This window comes from Physella acuta, unplaced genomic scaffold (assembly GCF_028476545.2).
Source record: "Physella acuta isolate Inbredline_101_S28 unplaced genomic scaffold, ASM2847654v3 ptg002444l, whole genome shotgun sequence".
NCBI lineage: Eukaryota > Metazoa > Mollusca > Gastropoda > Physidae > Physella > Physella acuta.
In genome coordinates, this window is record NW_026733929.1 from 46,166 (window position 1) to 63,233 (window position 17,068).

The 17,068-nt window shown below is 38.5% G+C and overlaps 1 protein-coding gene across 1 annotated transcript; it reads right to left on the bottom strand.

The window, feature by feature from the left end:
- Window positions 1-2,214: 2,214 nt before the first annotated feature.
- LOC131933303 (uncharacterized) lies at window positions 2,215-16,770 on the bottom strand. The gene is made up of 11 exons (XM_059290081.1): window positions 16,607-16,770; window positions 15,496-15,615; window positions 13,254-14,209; window positions 12,745-12,874; window positions 11,971-12,124; window positions 6,579-6,768; window positions 6,005-6,125; window positions 5,557-5,636; window positions 4,535-4,694; window positions 4,277-4,396; window positions 2,215-2,538 (listed from the first exon to the last, which is right to left on the bottom strand). Exons 2-11 carry the CDS (start codon window positions 15,596-15,598, stop codon window positions 2,471-2,473), a joined length of 2,082 nt encoding a protein of 693 aa, XP_059146064.1. The 5' UTR covers window positions 15,599-15,615; window positions 16,607-16,770; the 3' UTR covers window positions 2,215-2,470.
- Window positions 16,771-17,068: the final 298 nt, after the last annotated feature.

Genomic DNA, 17,068 nt, shown 5'->3' on the forward strand with positions numbered 1-17,068 from the left:
AGTAAACGTATATAAAACTGAAGTTTCTAGTATTATATTATTTTTTTAAATTATTTGTACGATACAAGATAGTACAGGATACAAATTCAACCACTATCACAAACACATATTAACATTGAAAAATGTACAATGGATTTCGGGTCCCCGACCAATGCCGCAAAAACGAACCGCGCATCATGAAAGTATTGAAAGCCCACTTCATATGTAGCGGCTTTTCGTGCTATGGACTTTGTTGTTTTTTTTTAAAAAGAATTTTGCCGGCGACAGCGTGTGTTTGATTGTAGGGAAATAGAACTCGGCCTTGACGATGGTTAAAAAATACAACTATAAATAACTGTTTTAAATATGTAAAGAATTTGTCGACAATTTTTTAACCCCCTTTTTGGTCCCCATCCCCTGCCCCATCCGCCACAGTATACTTTGGAGGATCGGTCAAACAGTTACGTGTCCTCTATTTAGCTATCAAAGGGAGGGGGGGGGGGGCAACGAGTCAAAGAAGTCATTCAAAATTTGAAGAGTTGCCTATATTTTACACTGTAGTTTGTGTAATGGATTTTATCTTTTGCGGAAGAGCGTGGTATAGTGACTGTAAAATAAAGATAATCGTACCGCAGCTACAGTGTTTTTCTTTTACAAACCAAATATTAAGGCAAAAATTAAATTCAAAATTAAAAAAAAAAAAATTTGGTCAGCCGTGGGCCCCTAAACGGCCTCCCCCCCCCCCCCCCCCCCCCCCCGCGCATTGCGGGTTCTGGCGGGACTGTAGTTCCGCCCCTGTTCATCAGGTAAATGAACAACTACTGACTAGTGTCTTTAACAAAATGTGCAGAAGTGGTCAGTTTACAGTTCATAGACGGTTCGTTAATCTATGCATTACATCTTATTGTAAGAGTAAGGGTGTGGTGAGGGGTAGAAGTGAGGGGTAGGGGGGAGGGGGGGGAGAGAGTTGGGAAGGGAAGGGGACAAGAAAGCGCCGATAAACATCTACATCAATAGTGCCGACTTTTTCCGATCGTCTAGAAGACCAGGATAGTCGCCTCGCCGCAACATTTCCCCAGCCCGATTTCAAAGCGTACCGGCACAGTCAAATTTCAGATGCTTCGTCTTTGAAGTTGTCTATATGTCTGGCGGTCTCTCGAGCTATAGTCAGTGCATTTTTCTCAAAGACGTTTGCCGATTATCGTGTTTGTTTGTAACTGTAGAAGAAAGATAACTCGACCTCCACCTAATTTTTTTTTTTTTTTAATTTTTTAAAAATAATTTAGCCAGGATTTTTGGGCCCCCAGTTGGTCTGGGCCCCCCCCCCCCCCGCATTGCGGGGTCTGGCGGCACTGTAGTTCCGCCCCTGGTGCAGATGCAGCTCTTTTATTTATTTGAATGTAGTAACTGCTGTAGTACGTATACTTTGTATCAAGAATGTATTTTACCTTCTTTACAAAGATTTTCTCTGCACGGTATTTTGGCTGCTCAAATGGTACAACAAATGTTGTAACATGATCCAAATGTATTACCTGCATATAGCACCAGAGATCGAATCAAGTCTTGTCGCAGTGTGCTCCGTATTTCATGCAACTGTTGCCTACGTGCTAACGTCATGCTCCAAGAAGAACGCTTAGAGTGTTTTTCTCTCAAGGTCAAATTATTTCTAGCTGCATTCGTTATTGATTTATTTAAACCATTAACGCAGATCAATAAGCAAATAAATTTTGTTTGTAAGTAACTGAATAAATAAACCGGGAGTGATCTCCCCTAAACTTTCTCGAATATCCTTATATAACAGACTGAGAATTGTTGTTGTTCTTAAGTAGTCCGCCATTATGGCGCGGGCATTAATTTGGTTACCTTTATTTAGTGCTGCTTTGTGTATCTCGTTTATATTTTGTGGTATTATTTATTATATTTATGCCAGGTTTGTTTTAGTGTATGGTTCCGCTATAGTTCGTGTCGTGTTGTTGGTTATTGTTGTATTTGGGACTATCTTCTTGTGCCTAGCATGCGGTGTGTGGGTGTACTTTGGCTTAGAATTTCATTTTGTTCGTGTACGTGGTGGCACAGGAAGGGACATTCTGTGGGAATGTCGATGCCTGTGTGAGATGGTTCAGTAGCTCAATTACGCGCCAAAATTTGCAACTTAAAATTTCTCGTCCATTCAAAATGCTACTAATATGTGAAGAATAGAAAAAAAAACCTGTGAAATAGTGTATGCTTTTATTGTAAACAAGGTTAGATCTAAAAGCAAGTGTTTAAAAGATCAAATTTTGATCAAAACACGTGTACACAAGATATAAGCATGAGAACACAAGATTAAACAAGTGTACACAAATCTCGCATTATTAGAGCACATGTAGTTAGAAATCAGCCAAAATAAACCACAATATTTAAAAAAGCGTCAAGATTTGTAGCTCTGGCTACAAACAGCAAAACACACGCTGGTTAAAAGAATGTTTACATTGGTCCTCTGAGCTTTAGATTAGTGTTTTAGTTGGTTGGCTATCTGAGACTTGAGTTCTTTCATCTTGGCATCAAATGGATGTTTCCCTGATCATTAATCATAATAAAATCTATTAATAAGGGTGCAAATATAAGAAGACGATAAATAACTAACCATATTCTTCAATGTAACTAAATAAACATATCACGTAAGTGACATTGAACTGTCATTGCATAGAGACAGTTAATATTATAGCAAACAGAAAACATGGGATGTAAAGCGTTAAATATTTTCTTAAACTTCATCGATACTAAAATGTCAACCCAAAAAGTGTAGATTTACTGGAGAAGTCTACAGTATTTACTTGAGAAGTCTACATACAGATGTGTAGATTTACCTGAGAAGTCTACATGATTTATCTGAGAAGTCTACATGATTTACCTGAGAAGTCTACATGATTTACCTGAGAAGTCTACATGATTTACCTGAGAAGTCTACATACAGATGTGTAGATTTACCTGAGAAGTCTACATGATTTACCTGAGAAGTCTACATGATTTACCTGAGAAGTCTACATACAGATGTGTAGATTTACCTGAGAAGTCTACATGATTTACCTGAGAAGTCTACATACAGACGTGGAGATTACCTGAGAAGTCTACATACAGATGTGTAGATTTACCTGAGAAGTCTATATACAGATGTGTAGATTTACCTGAGAAGTCTATATACAGATGTGTAGATTTACCTGAGAAGTCTATATACAGATGTGTAGATTTACCTGAGAAGTCTATATACAGATGTGTAGATTTACCTGAGAAGTCTATATACAGATGTGTAGATTTACCTGAGAAGTCTATATACAGATGTGTAGATTTACCTGAGAAGTCTATATACAGATGTGTAGATTTACCTGAGAAGTCTATATACAGAAGTGTAGATTTACCTGAGAAGTCTATATACAGATGTGTAGATTTACCTGAGAAGTCTATATACAGATGTGTAGATTTACCTGAGAAGTCTATATACAGATGTGTAGATTTACCTCAGAAGTCTATATACAGATGTGTAGATTTACCTGAGAAGTCTATATACAGATGTGTAGATTTACCTGAGAAGTCTATATACAGATGTGTAGATTTACCTGAGAAGTCTATATACAGATGTGTAGATTTACTTGAGAAGTCTATATACAGATGTGTAGATTTACCTGAGAAGTCTATATACAGATGTGTAGATTTAACTGAGAAGTCTATATACAGATGTGTAGATTTACCTGAGAAGTCTAAATACAGATGTGTAGATTTACCTGAGAAGTCTATATACAGATGTGTAGATTTACCTGAGAAGTCTATATACAGATGTGTAGATTTACCTGAGAAGTCTATATACAGATGTGTAGATTTACTTGAGAAGTCTATATACAGATGTGTAGATTTACCTGAGAAGTCTATATACAGATGTGTAGATTTACCTGAGAAGTCTATATACAGATGTGTAGATTTACTTGAGAAGTCTATATACAGATGTGTAGATTTACCTGAGAAGTCTATATACAGATGTGTAGATTTACCTGAGAAGTCTATATGTCTATATACAGATGTGTAGATTTACCTGAGAAGTCTATATACAGATGTGTAGATTTACCTGAGAAGTCTATATACAGATGTGTAGATTTACCTCAGAAGTCTATATACAGATGTGTAGATTTACCTGAGAAGTCTATATACAGATGTGTAGATTTACTTGAGAAGTCTATATACAGATGTGTAGATTTACTTGAGAAGTCTATATACAGATGTGTAGATTTACCTGAGAAGTCTATATACAGATGTGTAGATTTACCTGAGAAGTCTATATACAAGCGAGAGCCGAGAATAATGCCCAACCATTTCTTCGCGGAGTATCCTTGTTGCATCAGTAAAGGAATGATCGGTTTGTTTTCTTTGTACATGTATTCAGCCTCTGGGTAATTGGATTAAAGAAAAATGTATATCTTTAACCGCTATCTACAACTTTTACTAGAATAGAAAAACCAATTGAAAACTAGTTTCTGTGTAAAGACTATCTACAACTATTACTAGAACAGAAAAACCAAACTACCTGCGCGACAGTTCCGGCTGTTGAAGTAGTTCTCCGAGTAACACATGAGCACCAGCTTAGCGTCCTCTATTGCCTCGGCCATCGCCTGCAGTGTCGAGCCCTCCATATTCTCCACGTCTATCCAAAGTTTATGACCAGCTTTTTGAAGTTCGTCTCGAATCTACGAAACAAAATCTATTTTAGAAATACAACGCCATTTTGGAAAAATGATTTTGTGTCTTTTCAATAGGAAAAAAATCTTCAGTAACTTGATTTCAGTGTATATTGAATCTAGTGGACATAAGAAAAAAAAAACAACGTCGTAAGTACAATCTGTCACTTTTAAAAAAAAAAATCAGTTGTTGCCCATAGCTCGCTAATAAAGAGTCAATTTACAGTACTTCACAAATTTGTGTTTTAAAAGGTTTACTTTAAATTTAACTATATTTTTAACAAAAAAAAATAATTAAAATCCTAATAATAGCAAATACGATATTTAAAAACATAAAATCCAGAGTATAAGTCATTTATTAAAAAATAATGTCATGGCAAATACAATATTTCACTGGTTGATAGCATTAACCAAACGTGAAACATCAGTACAAGCAACCAATTACACAATGTTTTTATTTCTTCATTCTCCCGTGGCTACACACCAGTCATCTACTTTACACTTTGTCCTCATTCCCAAATGTCGTTAATGATTTGTTCTAACCAAATCCTCCCAAACTGACGTTGACACCATCTTTAAACCCACATTCGACCCTAAGGCAAATATCACAACAACAGGGGACTAAACACAACTCACACAATCACAATCCCAGGGGATCTAAATATTAACTATTTCTATCAATAAATTCATCAATTAATCATCACATAAACCGTGGGGTGGGAGAGGGGGGAGGGGCGATGGACAACTAAAGCTGATTTGTTCATAATAATTTCTAGCTTTGCCCTAAAAGTGGTGAGTGACAACGGGATTAGGGTGAGGATTAGCGTGAGTATTTATCCCACAACCCTAACGTAAAACACGCATGGCTTACCTTGAACACTGTCTCTTTCTGTGCCCAGCAGTAGCTGATCATGATGTGACCTTCTGGCTGACTCCTGGCGCCCGGTACAGCTAGCATTGGGGGAATAAAAACATTTTAAAATGTTATATCGGATACTTCAAAATTGTGTATAGGTAGGAGTGGCTGTGTGGTAGAGCGCTCGACAGCTAACCCAAAAGTCTAGAGTTCAGATGTCTAGCTTGAGTCTGTTGAATTCACCTGAGACCATTTCTGGAGGGTACCTGACATATAGATCTAGATGAAATCGTTCTTCACCTACTCTACAAACTATCCCTTCATAATCCGTGGTCTAGAAGCATGTTTACTTCATCTACTATATAGTCCGGCATGAAGACATTAAACAAATCCCACACATTCTATTTTTAACTAATATCTATCTTGTATATTAAAGTTACAACCAGGTGAGAATTTTTTTTACCTGAGCTGGCCCTGATGGACGTTTCTTTAATCTCCCACAAGACACCTTTAGCCGCTATTTCTATTTCCTTGTTCTTGTGCTTAGACAGATTGTCCAAAATGGGTGTCATTTGTTTCATTTCCTTTAGGAACCATGGCAAAATGAAACAAATTAGAAAAAAAACCCACAAAAACTATACCCCATCCCTAAAATGACGTCAAACCTCAGCCTACAACCCCTTCAAAATTGCAGTTGAATTTTTCTTAAAACATTGATATTTTTCCAAAATCTTGTCTGAACTCTGTCAACATAGGGTATTGTATTCAATTCCTATAACAATTTATTAAAACTTTCTAAAACGCGAAATAACGTCTAAAATTAGTTTACTAACATTGCTTTTTTTATAATGCAAAAGTGTGACGTCGCACCATCTGAACCCCCTCCCCCTCATCACACACCGTCACAAAATTACGGACCCCCCCTCCTACGAGTTTGACGTCATTTATGGACGACCCCTCCATGCACCTAATTTTTTTTTAATTTGTTTTCTAAATAGTAAATGTCTTTAAGTGTAAAGCAATTATTATTTCCTGACTTTTATTTTGGTTTTGTTCTCCGGGTGGAATGAAAGCTCCCATAGAATCTTAATAGCCTCTTCTTTCTGCGGGTCAGTTCCTCCCCGTAAAATCTCCAGCAGTAGAGGTAAAATTCCTTTCTCTGCCAACAGTTTTTTGCGCTTGTCGTTCTTGCTGAGCCCGCACAAAGCTGGAAGCATTTCTTCTAAACTAGAAAAATAAACCACTATTTTACCATACCGTTGTATCTTTTATTGAAGTGTCCGATAATAGAATCTTCTTAAAAGGAGTGTTAGATTAAAGGAAGTAAGCTTTAAAATAATATAACTTGCATTTGTCATTGCAAATTATATCCCTAACAGCAGTGGCGTAGCGAGGTCGGGTGTCACCCGGTGCGGCACTTAATGGTATTACCCCCCCCCCCCTCAAAGGAGCACTCGACTCTTCCCGGGGACAAACTTTCAATTTTCAATTTGCACCCCCCCCCCCCCTCGAACTTTCGATTTGCACCCCCCCCCCCTCAATATGTTACTATTTTTTGCCTTGGTGTCACCCCCCTAAATGGTGTCACCCGGTGCGGTCCGCACCCCCGCCCCCCCCCCCCCCCACCCCCTTCGCTACGCCTCTGCTCGTACCCCATAGTCCAGTACCCGGCTCATCAACAGTAGGAAGCTATTAGCTAAAAAAAATTATGTCACTCAGGTCTAATTAATTATTACTGATATATAGGGAAATGCATTCTGAATAAAATAACATTCCCCATTTAAAAGCATTCGAAAAAGTCTGCACTTGGGCAGCAGTGTTCCCTCTAAGCTGCGCGGCTGCGCGGCCGCGCAGCACTTACAAATATGCCGCGCAGACATTTTCTGATGCCGCGCATAGATTATCAGAACGTCGGGCAAGCCTGATTCACTAAAAAAATTGTGGTCAGTGGCTTGAATTAAGCGACATTTTTAGTGCCTGTTTTGTTAAACAAACAGTCTTTGTGTTTTGGGACATAAATAGAAACCCCGGATATAATTGACTGGCCTGGACCAAGCTGATACTTAAAGTTTCTGACCTCGGTTGTCATAGCACAGGTCTAGTTTATGACTTGCCTCTCACCTGAGCGGGGTACCGATCTAATGTCTGGGTGACACTCCCTGTGCTTGATTTAATGGTTTACCCCAAAACTGATCGTAGCTGACACCTGAAAGGGATTGTGGCTACTAGCTGACCATGCAAGGTTTTTTTTATTGCCACTGCCCTCCCCCATCTCCCAACCCCACCCATTTCCTTGATACTTTGACGATTTACCCAAGTCAGATGCAAATTCTACGTTACTAAAGGTGGATGTGTTTTTGCTGTTTGGTTTAAGGATTTATATACTATCTATCCAATTCTTGGGATCATTACGTGCACCTGGATCGAACTGTTTCAGTATTCACAAACTGGTTTGGTAAATAAGGAATAAAAGTTTACTACTCTGTGCTATTTGAAAATGTTGAAAAGGAAAATGCGTGTAACAAGCGGTAAAACAATGCAGCAAAAAAAAAAAGCGAGAGATTCGTTTAAACTGGAATGGCTCAAAGTTAAAGTAATAACCGATACGCCCGATTCAAAGAATGTTTCAGTTGAATTAGGAAGCATCTATGAATATTCAGATGAGATTGGACTGAATTGTAAGTTCTGTGCTGCTAGTCCTATTAACAAAACCAACAAAGACAAAGAATTTGTCACAGGAAAGCGTTGGGAATCATGGAAGCTTGACTACTGTAAACGTCATTTATTGTCTCGTGTTCACTTAGAAAATATTGCGATTGTGTACAACCGCTCAAATGGGACTGGTCTTAAACGTCTGCTGGTTGAAACTAACAATGAGCGAGAAGAACGAATTGAACAAAATGAGCGCCAGCGTTCAAACGAGGATCAAGTTCGAATCCTAATGGATAATGTTCTTCTCGCCATTAGGATACACGCCTCGATGCTGTCGGTACAACTGATTCATAACCACATGGGGAAGTATGTTTCTATACCAGACAGTTGGCGAAGTAAGAACTACGCCTTTGAGTTTGTTGAAGCAATCAACAAGGTGGTTGTAAAGAACATACTGACAGAACTTCGAGTAGCATCGTTTCACACGCTTATAGTTGATGAAAGTACTGACATAACTGTACATAAAATGCTAATCCTTTATTTTAAATTTCGTCCAGTCAATTCTTTACTCTACAAAACCGTTTTTGGTGGGATAATTCAGCTTACTGCATGTGATGCCTCAGCTCTGGAGGCAGCCATAACACAGTACTACACTGAACATCAACTTGACATGAACCGCATGGTAATGATAACATCAGATGGGGCATCGGTTATGTTAGGCCGTAGGAAGGGATTAGCTGTTTAACTAAAGGCTAAGGTCCCCCATCTTGTTGAACAGCACTGTGTTGCTCATCGAGAAGACTTGGCACTTTCTGACGCTTGGAAAGATGTTAATTTGTTTAAAAATATTGAGGTTCTCTTACGCACGGTTTACACCTTATTTAGTCGATCTTCAGTTAAAAAGGGCGCACTTGAAGAATTGGCCAAGGTGCATGATATGGATGTAATTTCTTTTCGACCAATTCATGAAGTTCGTTGGTTGTCACGTCACTTTGCTGTCAGTGCTTTGGTTAGAAATCTTGATGTTTTAGCTGCCTACGGTGAAGAACAAGTCCAAGACTGCAATGATCCTGTTTGTTGTTATATTTTGAGATCATTAAGAGATCCCCATGTATCAAGTTGCTCTGTATACCGTTAATGATGTATTAACTGAATTAGCTAATCTATCAATGTTGTTGCAGCGAAGTAATTTATCATCTATTGAAGCACATCAATTTTTCATTTCTAAAATACGCAAATTAGAAGCACAATACCTGAGTGAAGATGTTTATCGGAATGATAAAGCAAAGAAAATTTTGAATGAAAACGTAGGAATCGACACAAGACAAATCATACAGTTTATACGATCAGTCTGCGACCATTTAAATGTAAGGTTTCCAGCAGATGAACTTCAGTTTTGGTCAGCTTTTGATCATACTGGTTTAAAAAATTGTGCATTTGAGTTTGGCGTCAAAGAGATTAAAGAACTGTGCGGAAAGTACAAAGAAGTGTTACAAACAACAAATGAAGAGTCAATTATCACGCAATACAATGACTTCAAATTTCAGATCAGCGAAAAACTCAAATCAGGTTCAGTAAATTCACTATCCGAAATCGCAGGAGTTGCTTTAAACGATGAACAATTTAGCTCACTGGCAAAGTTAATTGACATATGCTGTACTTTTCAAGCATCCAGCGCTGATTGCGAGCGAGGTTTTAGCCTTATGAACAGCATTAAAGTGCAAGCACGAAATAGACTTGAAGCCACACATTTGGGAAATCTAATGCGAATTAAATTATATCTAAATGCTGGAGAGGATGTGGATTTAAACAAAGCATATAAGGTGTGCAAGCAAGGCAAGGTTAGACGCGAGAAATTGCAATAAATGTCCCTGAAAGGTTAGCTAATTTTGTTTTCAAGTCTGCTTTTTAAAATGGTTAACATGTAAAACTGATGTATTTGTATTACCGCTATGGTATTAACATTATTAACATGATTGCATTACAGTAACATAGTAAGTCGACCACATAACCTGTTGTCTAAGTATAACTCTAAAAGTTTCTATTGTGTATTTTATTTTATTTTGATGGGATTCGTATCTTCTTTTAATTGCATACGTTTCACTAGTCCTACACATTATTCTATTAATTTATCAAAATGCATGCCTTCATTACTCTGCTTAATTGCAAGCCTAAACATACATATTAACTTGCCCAAGTAATTTTCAGCACCGCGCACACAACATATTTTTTGCACACACACTCTTGGTCCTTAGAGGCAACATTGTTGCGCAGTGACAATCATGGGATTGTTGCCACGGGCCTGTGGGGCTGGGCCTGGTGCCCAAGCTGCTGTCAGCTGTCCGTTTACTTTCTACTGCACATATTCTCAATGTTCTTGGATAAGTGTTTTAATTGTTTAAAGTTCTTTTTCTGTACATTATGATATTTGATATGAGTTTTAAAAGCGAAATAAGATAACTATTAATATTTGTGCAAGGAGCTGGAGAGCCGCATCTTGACAGCTAAAGAGCCGTATGCGGCTCGCGAGCCGCACGCTGCCGACCCCTGACCTAGTGTACTCACACTTTTAAATTTTATTAATACACATAAACGTTTATGACGGAAATAACTTAGGGTCAAAGTGTTCCTTCGTCGCAAGCAATTGTGATTATTACGCATTTTCGTTCGTCTAATTGTAAGTTATTTAATAAAACAAAAGGTTTTCTATATCAAACATAGTAAAATTGTAACATTGGGGTTAAAGATTTATAAAAGTTAGGTAATAAATAATTGTAACTATTAATATTTAAATATACATATAGATCTATTTTTTTTCTTTAGCTAGAAACATTAAACTACAATTACACATTGTCCCGTATTGAATGTCTATGTATTTTAACGCCCTTTGGGGAACGTGTTGTGTCCCTTACATGGCGATTTACATAAGTAGCTAATACAATTCAGTATTTAACTTTTAAAAAAAACAATTTTATTTTATCATTGCGATTTATCTCAACTTATTAACAGTGGCGTAGCGAGGTCGAGTGTCACCCGGTGCGGCACTTAATGGTGTCACCCCCCCCCCCCCAGATGCGTAGCGACCCTTCCCGGGGACAAACTTTCAAACTTTCGATTTGCACCCCCCCCCTCAAGTTTTTCTCTATATATTTTGCTATTTTTTGCCTTGGTGTCACCCCCCTAAATGGTGTCACCCGGTGCGGTCCGCACCCCCCGCCCCCCCTCGCTACGCCCCTGCCTAACAGATACCCAAACTAAAGTTCTAACAAAGCCCCAACACTAATCCTTCCGTAACACCAAATCTGCTGAAATCTGTTATAGCTACACTTTTAACTACCGGTCTCAAAATTAGATTTTTTACAAGAACTATTCAAACTCTGGTAGGAAGAATGATGCGCCTGATTTCTTATATACATTTTGAAGAACATAAACAACAACATGTTAAGAGATGGCAAGTTTAAAATCTTATACACTGTGCTGTTTTCAAGTTTAGCGCAACGTGTTTGTTTAAAAAAACATGATATGTGTTAAAGTAAAAATGTAATGAAAAATGTAATCAGAGTTTTTAAAATGCATCGGATTAAATAGAAATGTAATGACCACTATAATCAAAAAATTTAGGCAACACATGTTGAAATTAAAGCGTTAGACAGGTGAAATCAAAGATTTTAAGCTTCATGTGTTAAAATAAAAACATCAAACAGGTGTAATCAAAGATTTTAAGCTTCACGTGTTGAAATAAAAACATGAGGACAGGTGTAATCAAAGATTTGAAACCTCCAGCCCAGGTAAGTTTTCTTCTTCTTGTCCCACGCCCTCCTGGTGATGTCCAAAATGTCGTCGATGATTTGGTCACCCAGGGACACCAAGGCCGCTTGGTTGTCGTCGATGGTCAATGCCAATGTCAAGGCCACCATGAACTTGTAGCCGTCTGGTCGACGAAAACAGAAACAAATACAGGCTTGAATCCGACTTTTTAAAACGTCTATTTAAATAATTTTATTAAAATAAAGTAGACTAAACAAAAAAATTGGCTCTTTTAACTATTCCAAAAAGGTGAACGAATTATTTCTTTTTTAATTTATTTTCTGTGCGCAGAAATCATTTTATAAAACTTTTATAAAGAATACATCATTATTTTAATCTATTTGTAATATTTCATATTTTATTCGTAAAAAGTCTTCGTTTGTTATTTAGAATGATTGTTTTCTTCTTGTTTGATCTTAATTGTAATGTTGGCAGTGATTTCCCCGAACATGTGTGTGACATTCAGAGTTTCTTCCAGGCATCTCTTCGGGGGGGCTTGGCCCCCCCCCCCGAAAATTTTTTACCGCCCCCCCCCCCCCGAACGAAATGAAATTTATATAATTTATATAGAAAATATATACTTTTAACAGTGTCCGCCCCCCCCCCCCCGAAGAAAGTTTACCGCCCCCCGAAAATTTCAAGTGCCCCCCTCCCCCCGGAGAAAAAAGTCTGGAAGAAACACTGGTGACATTGCGCTATAACAATAACGATATTTCAACAGTGAGCTTTTTTTTTTAAACCTACCTCCCACTAAACCCATGGCTTTCTCCAAAAGATCAACCACTTTGTATTTACTGAACAACTTTTTAGTTGTTGGCTCTTTTGCGATGTTGAACATTATGATGATGGTCTCAATCAGAACACTGGACTTGGGCTAAAACAAACAAGTACGTATATTTGTATGTCATTGTCTTGTTTTCAGGATTCAGTTCTAACAAGAGTAAATGAAAAATGAAAAGACTAAACATTATTTTTTTTTTACATTTAGAATGAAATATAGTCATTTAAATATTTTAAACATTGGTTAAATTGTAATGTTTTAGAAATTAACTTACTTCCCATCTTAATAAGTAAGTAAAGTTAGGTTTTTAATTCGATAATCAAATTTCAATTTTAAAAAGTACAGGTAATTGTTATGCATTGTTTCTCATGTTTTGAATGATAAAATCAACGAAAAACCTTGTTGATATTTATTGAGTACAAGATAGACATTTTATACCATTACTTTAAGAGTTGTATGTTAAAAAACTTACGTCACTTCCTGTTTCCGTTCTAGATTTTAAGTCCTGGACAAGTTCCCTCAATATCCCATCGGTTGCCAGTTTCCCAGCAAAGGGAGCGAACACGGAATATATTCTCCACACATTCCTAATGCTGCGAACGATATCCAAGCAAGTTTCCTCGCTTTGATCATCGTCGTCGTCGTACACAACCGCATCCACTTGATCTTCCTCTTCCGCTTCATAGTACTCTTCGTTTTCATCCTGCCCTTCGTCGTATGAACCTTCCTCACCATCGTTGGTTTCCTCGGTGCCATCACCGTAAACTTGCTCATAGTACTCATCAATCTCTCCTCCCTCCTCAGTAGGCTCCTCCAGGTCATCGTTTTCCTCATACCCGTAGTTTTGGCCTTCTTCTTCCGCGGACACTTCCGGGACTTCGTTCTCTCCTTCGGCGTTTTCCTCTTCTTCTCCTTGACCTTCAGTGTTTTCTTCTTCTTGTCCTTGACCTTCAGTATTTGCCCCACCATCATCAGCAAGCCACTCATCTAGATCTTCATCGTAATATTCGTACTCTTCATCCTGTGCCGCAACATTATCATTTTCCTCCGTGCTGACTCTCTCCACCAGATGCTCCATCCCCAATACTTTCAGCGTGTTCTTGTACGCCTTCAGACTTTTACTGCAGAATGACACCAGCACCAAAAACTTGGCGATTTGTTCCTTTTGGGAATCTGAAATATTTTTGACGCGGCATAACTTCCGAAAATGGGTGGACAACTCAGAAAAAGTTGCGCTTGTTTTGCCCTTGCAGGTGTAGATGGCGCTTCTGAAGAATGTGTTGAGCTCTGGCTGCTGTTCCATCAGCTTGACACACTCCTCCGAATCCTCTTCGTCCAGGCCCAGCACTTGTAGCTCCGTCTTCAAAAATTCGACAGTCACCTCTTCGTCTTCTTCTTCGTCATCTTGCGTGTTATCGTGCTCATTACCTATTTGTTTTTAAATATAGATTTGTATTTTATGTTTAATAAAGTACAAGTAATAAAATAGTTTTAAATTAGCGTGCTGAAATTATGCTTTTTCAACTATGTCGTTCAGTGCGTTGCCTCTTCCATAGAGCTACTATTTGTAGAGCTTATTTGATTGTCAATTAGTGTTTCATTGTTAAAACTAATGAATATAACGATACAAGTTGTGCTCTACATGTATTTGGAGTCTGGTTACTCCCAAAATCTATTACAGACACGAGCCCAGGGACCGTAATCACGACATAACTTTGATAACTCATCGCTTCACAGCAAGATTTTCTTTCAGACATCTCTCGGGGTAATCCCCGGAGCAAGTTTCCCCCTTCCCCTCCCCCCGAGAAAAAATTTCTGAAAAAAACATTTTTCATCGCTTCACTACGCTAAAGCATGAAAACATTCCTTTGATATCAATTTAGTTTGTCACACTGTAACTCAAAAAAAGACAATGTTAAAAAGTTGTTTAAAATTTAATGTATTATTATTCAGTAGGCAAGTGTTTTTAATAGCTCTTTAACACGGATGCTATGTGCGTTGCCTATGACAACCATTTGTTTACACGTTTAAAAGCGAATCGGATCCATAAAGGTATAGAAATCGATAGAACACTGGACCAGATATCACTGTGTACACTATTATTAGAATGTGGGCAGATCGGGTGGCCTAGATTAAGTATATATATTGATTTTATTTTTACCTGAAGTAAATAGAGTCTTAGAAGAAAAAAAATATTTTAATCAACCGCGGGAGTAAGCAGAAGATTTAGTCCCTTATTCCGCCTGTCGGAAATATTTAGTGAAAGTAGAGCAGTTACCTAGTGTGAAGGTCAAGGTTAGTGCAATAAGTTCGAATACAAATCCAGTGCACGTTTAAGACGACAACGGTTGTGAAGTTAGTGTTAGGTGTGGTGATACGGCGGGAGCCGAACGTTTTCCCGAATGGACACTTGCCCGAATGCGATAAATGCCCGAATGCGACAATTGCCCGAATGGACACTTGCCTGAATGCGACAAATGCTCGAATGGACACTTGCCCGAATGCGACAAATGCCCGAATGGACACTTGCCCGAATGCGACAAATGCCCGAATGGACACTTGCCCGAATGGGACAAGTGCCCGAATTTGTCTTTCGGGAATTTGTCGTAGACCCGCTACGGCTAATGTTAGATGTAACGCCCTCGTTGGGTTATCAATAACAACAACAAAACTTGGCCAGGCTTTTTTTTAAAACAAAGAATTAATTCACCCACCTGTAGGCCTGGTCTGCTTTGAGTTTGAGCGCTGTGTGAAAGCCAAAACTCCCCGGATCTTTGAGGAGCTGTCGCTCAAGGATTTTTTGTATTTTTTGTACATGTCGTCTACTGCATCAGCTGCAACAAAACAATGTGTACATCTGTTATATCTATTTCTATTTTTAAAAATGTTAAGTAAGGTAACCCTTTCGAACCTGGGAAGTCAGGTACCCATTAGAGCTGGGTGGAATCAGTGACGCTATACAGATTCTGGTCAGGGACTCGAACGTCGCCCCTGGTGTTTCTTTCAGACTTTTTTCTACAGGGGGGATGGCACATTGACTTTGGAGGGGGGTGGAGGTAGACATGCTACGGACATGACCGCCCCCCCCCCCTCTCCAAGACATTCCTGGAAGAAACACTGACTTATTATTAACGTATGTGTGATAGTTTAAAGATTCTACGCGTGATCCATGCACGAACTGTCTATCAAGTTCGGTGAGGTTGAGATCTAAATACAAAAACGTTTTACCCTCCAAAAATCCAGGTGAGCGCCCTAAATGAAATTGTTAGGCGAAAGTAGCCTGTATGCCAAATTTCAGATCTGTAGAGCAATCAGAAGTGGGCTAATTTTCGATGTCAATTTTAACAACAAACAAACAAATCCACAAACGCGAAGCTGAGTTAAGAAAAACGTGTTAAAATACTATATGGGTCGGCGTGGTAAAAGCTCATGGTTGCTAAACCGGTAAGTCTCAAGTTCGACCCCTCGGGCAGATGAGGCTCGTTAGCTAAGGACAGTAACTCTTTTATGAGAGACAACTCCAAAATCAAATGACTGCTGCTTTGTAGTTTGTTTTTGGTTGGGCAAAGGCTATGGAAGCAAATCCAAAAAGAAAAGCAGGCTGAATTCGGAATCAATTGCCTATATGGCGCATAACCAGTTGACACGTATACTTAATTGTGTTGGAGGGGATACCCTTTCAACAATAAAAAATTAAGAACGAAGGACATAAGAAGAAGATCTCTAAAAAGCCATATTTTGTCACAAATGCTTGTGTATATAAAATATAACTGTACAACAAAAACAACGTAACGAGATCCATCACGCGACATGTAGACTACTTACGTCTGTCCTAGTGGTTTGAAGAATTCAATTGTGTAACACAAAATCATGCATCAGTCACACATATCACACCAACGCCACCTTACAACCGCGAGCTGAAAATGTAAACATTAGCTAACTTTTATGTGTCGACGAGTGAACAGCCAGGGGAGAAAACACGGGCGTTATGCTCTGACGAGTTATAGAACCTGTTTCATATATACCACCCACCCCACCCCCCCCCCCCCCTCCCTCCTCCCATACACACACCTCCGCGACCTCCAATACCTTGCTTTTATTTGTTCAATAAGTGAAGAACCGGATGTAAAAAATCCCCAGTTCATACAAATCGATAATCGATATGTGCTTGGTAGATCAATCGAATATCGAAAAATGAATCCATTCAATAAATCGATACTTAACCTTTACGCGAATAATAGCTTTTTTTCGCTTCATTCATTCTCTCTAATTTCCATATTACTTCTC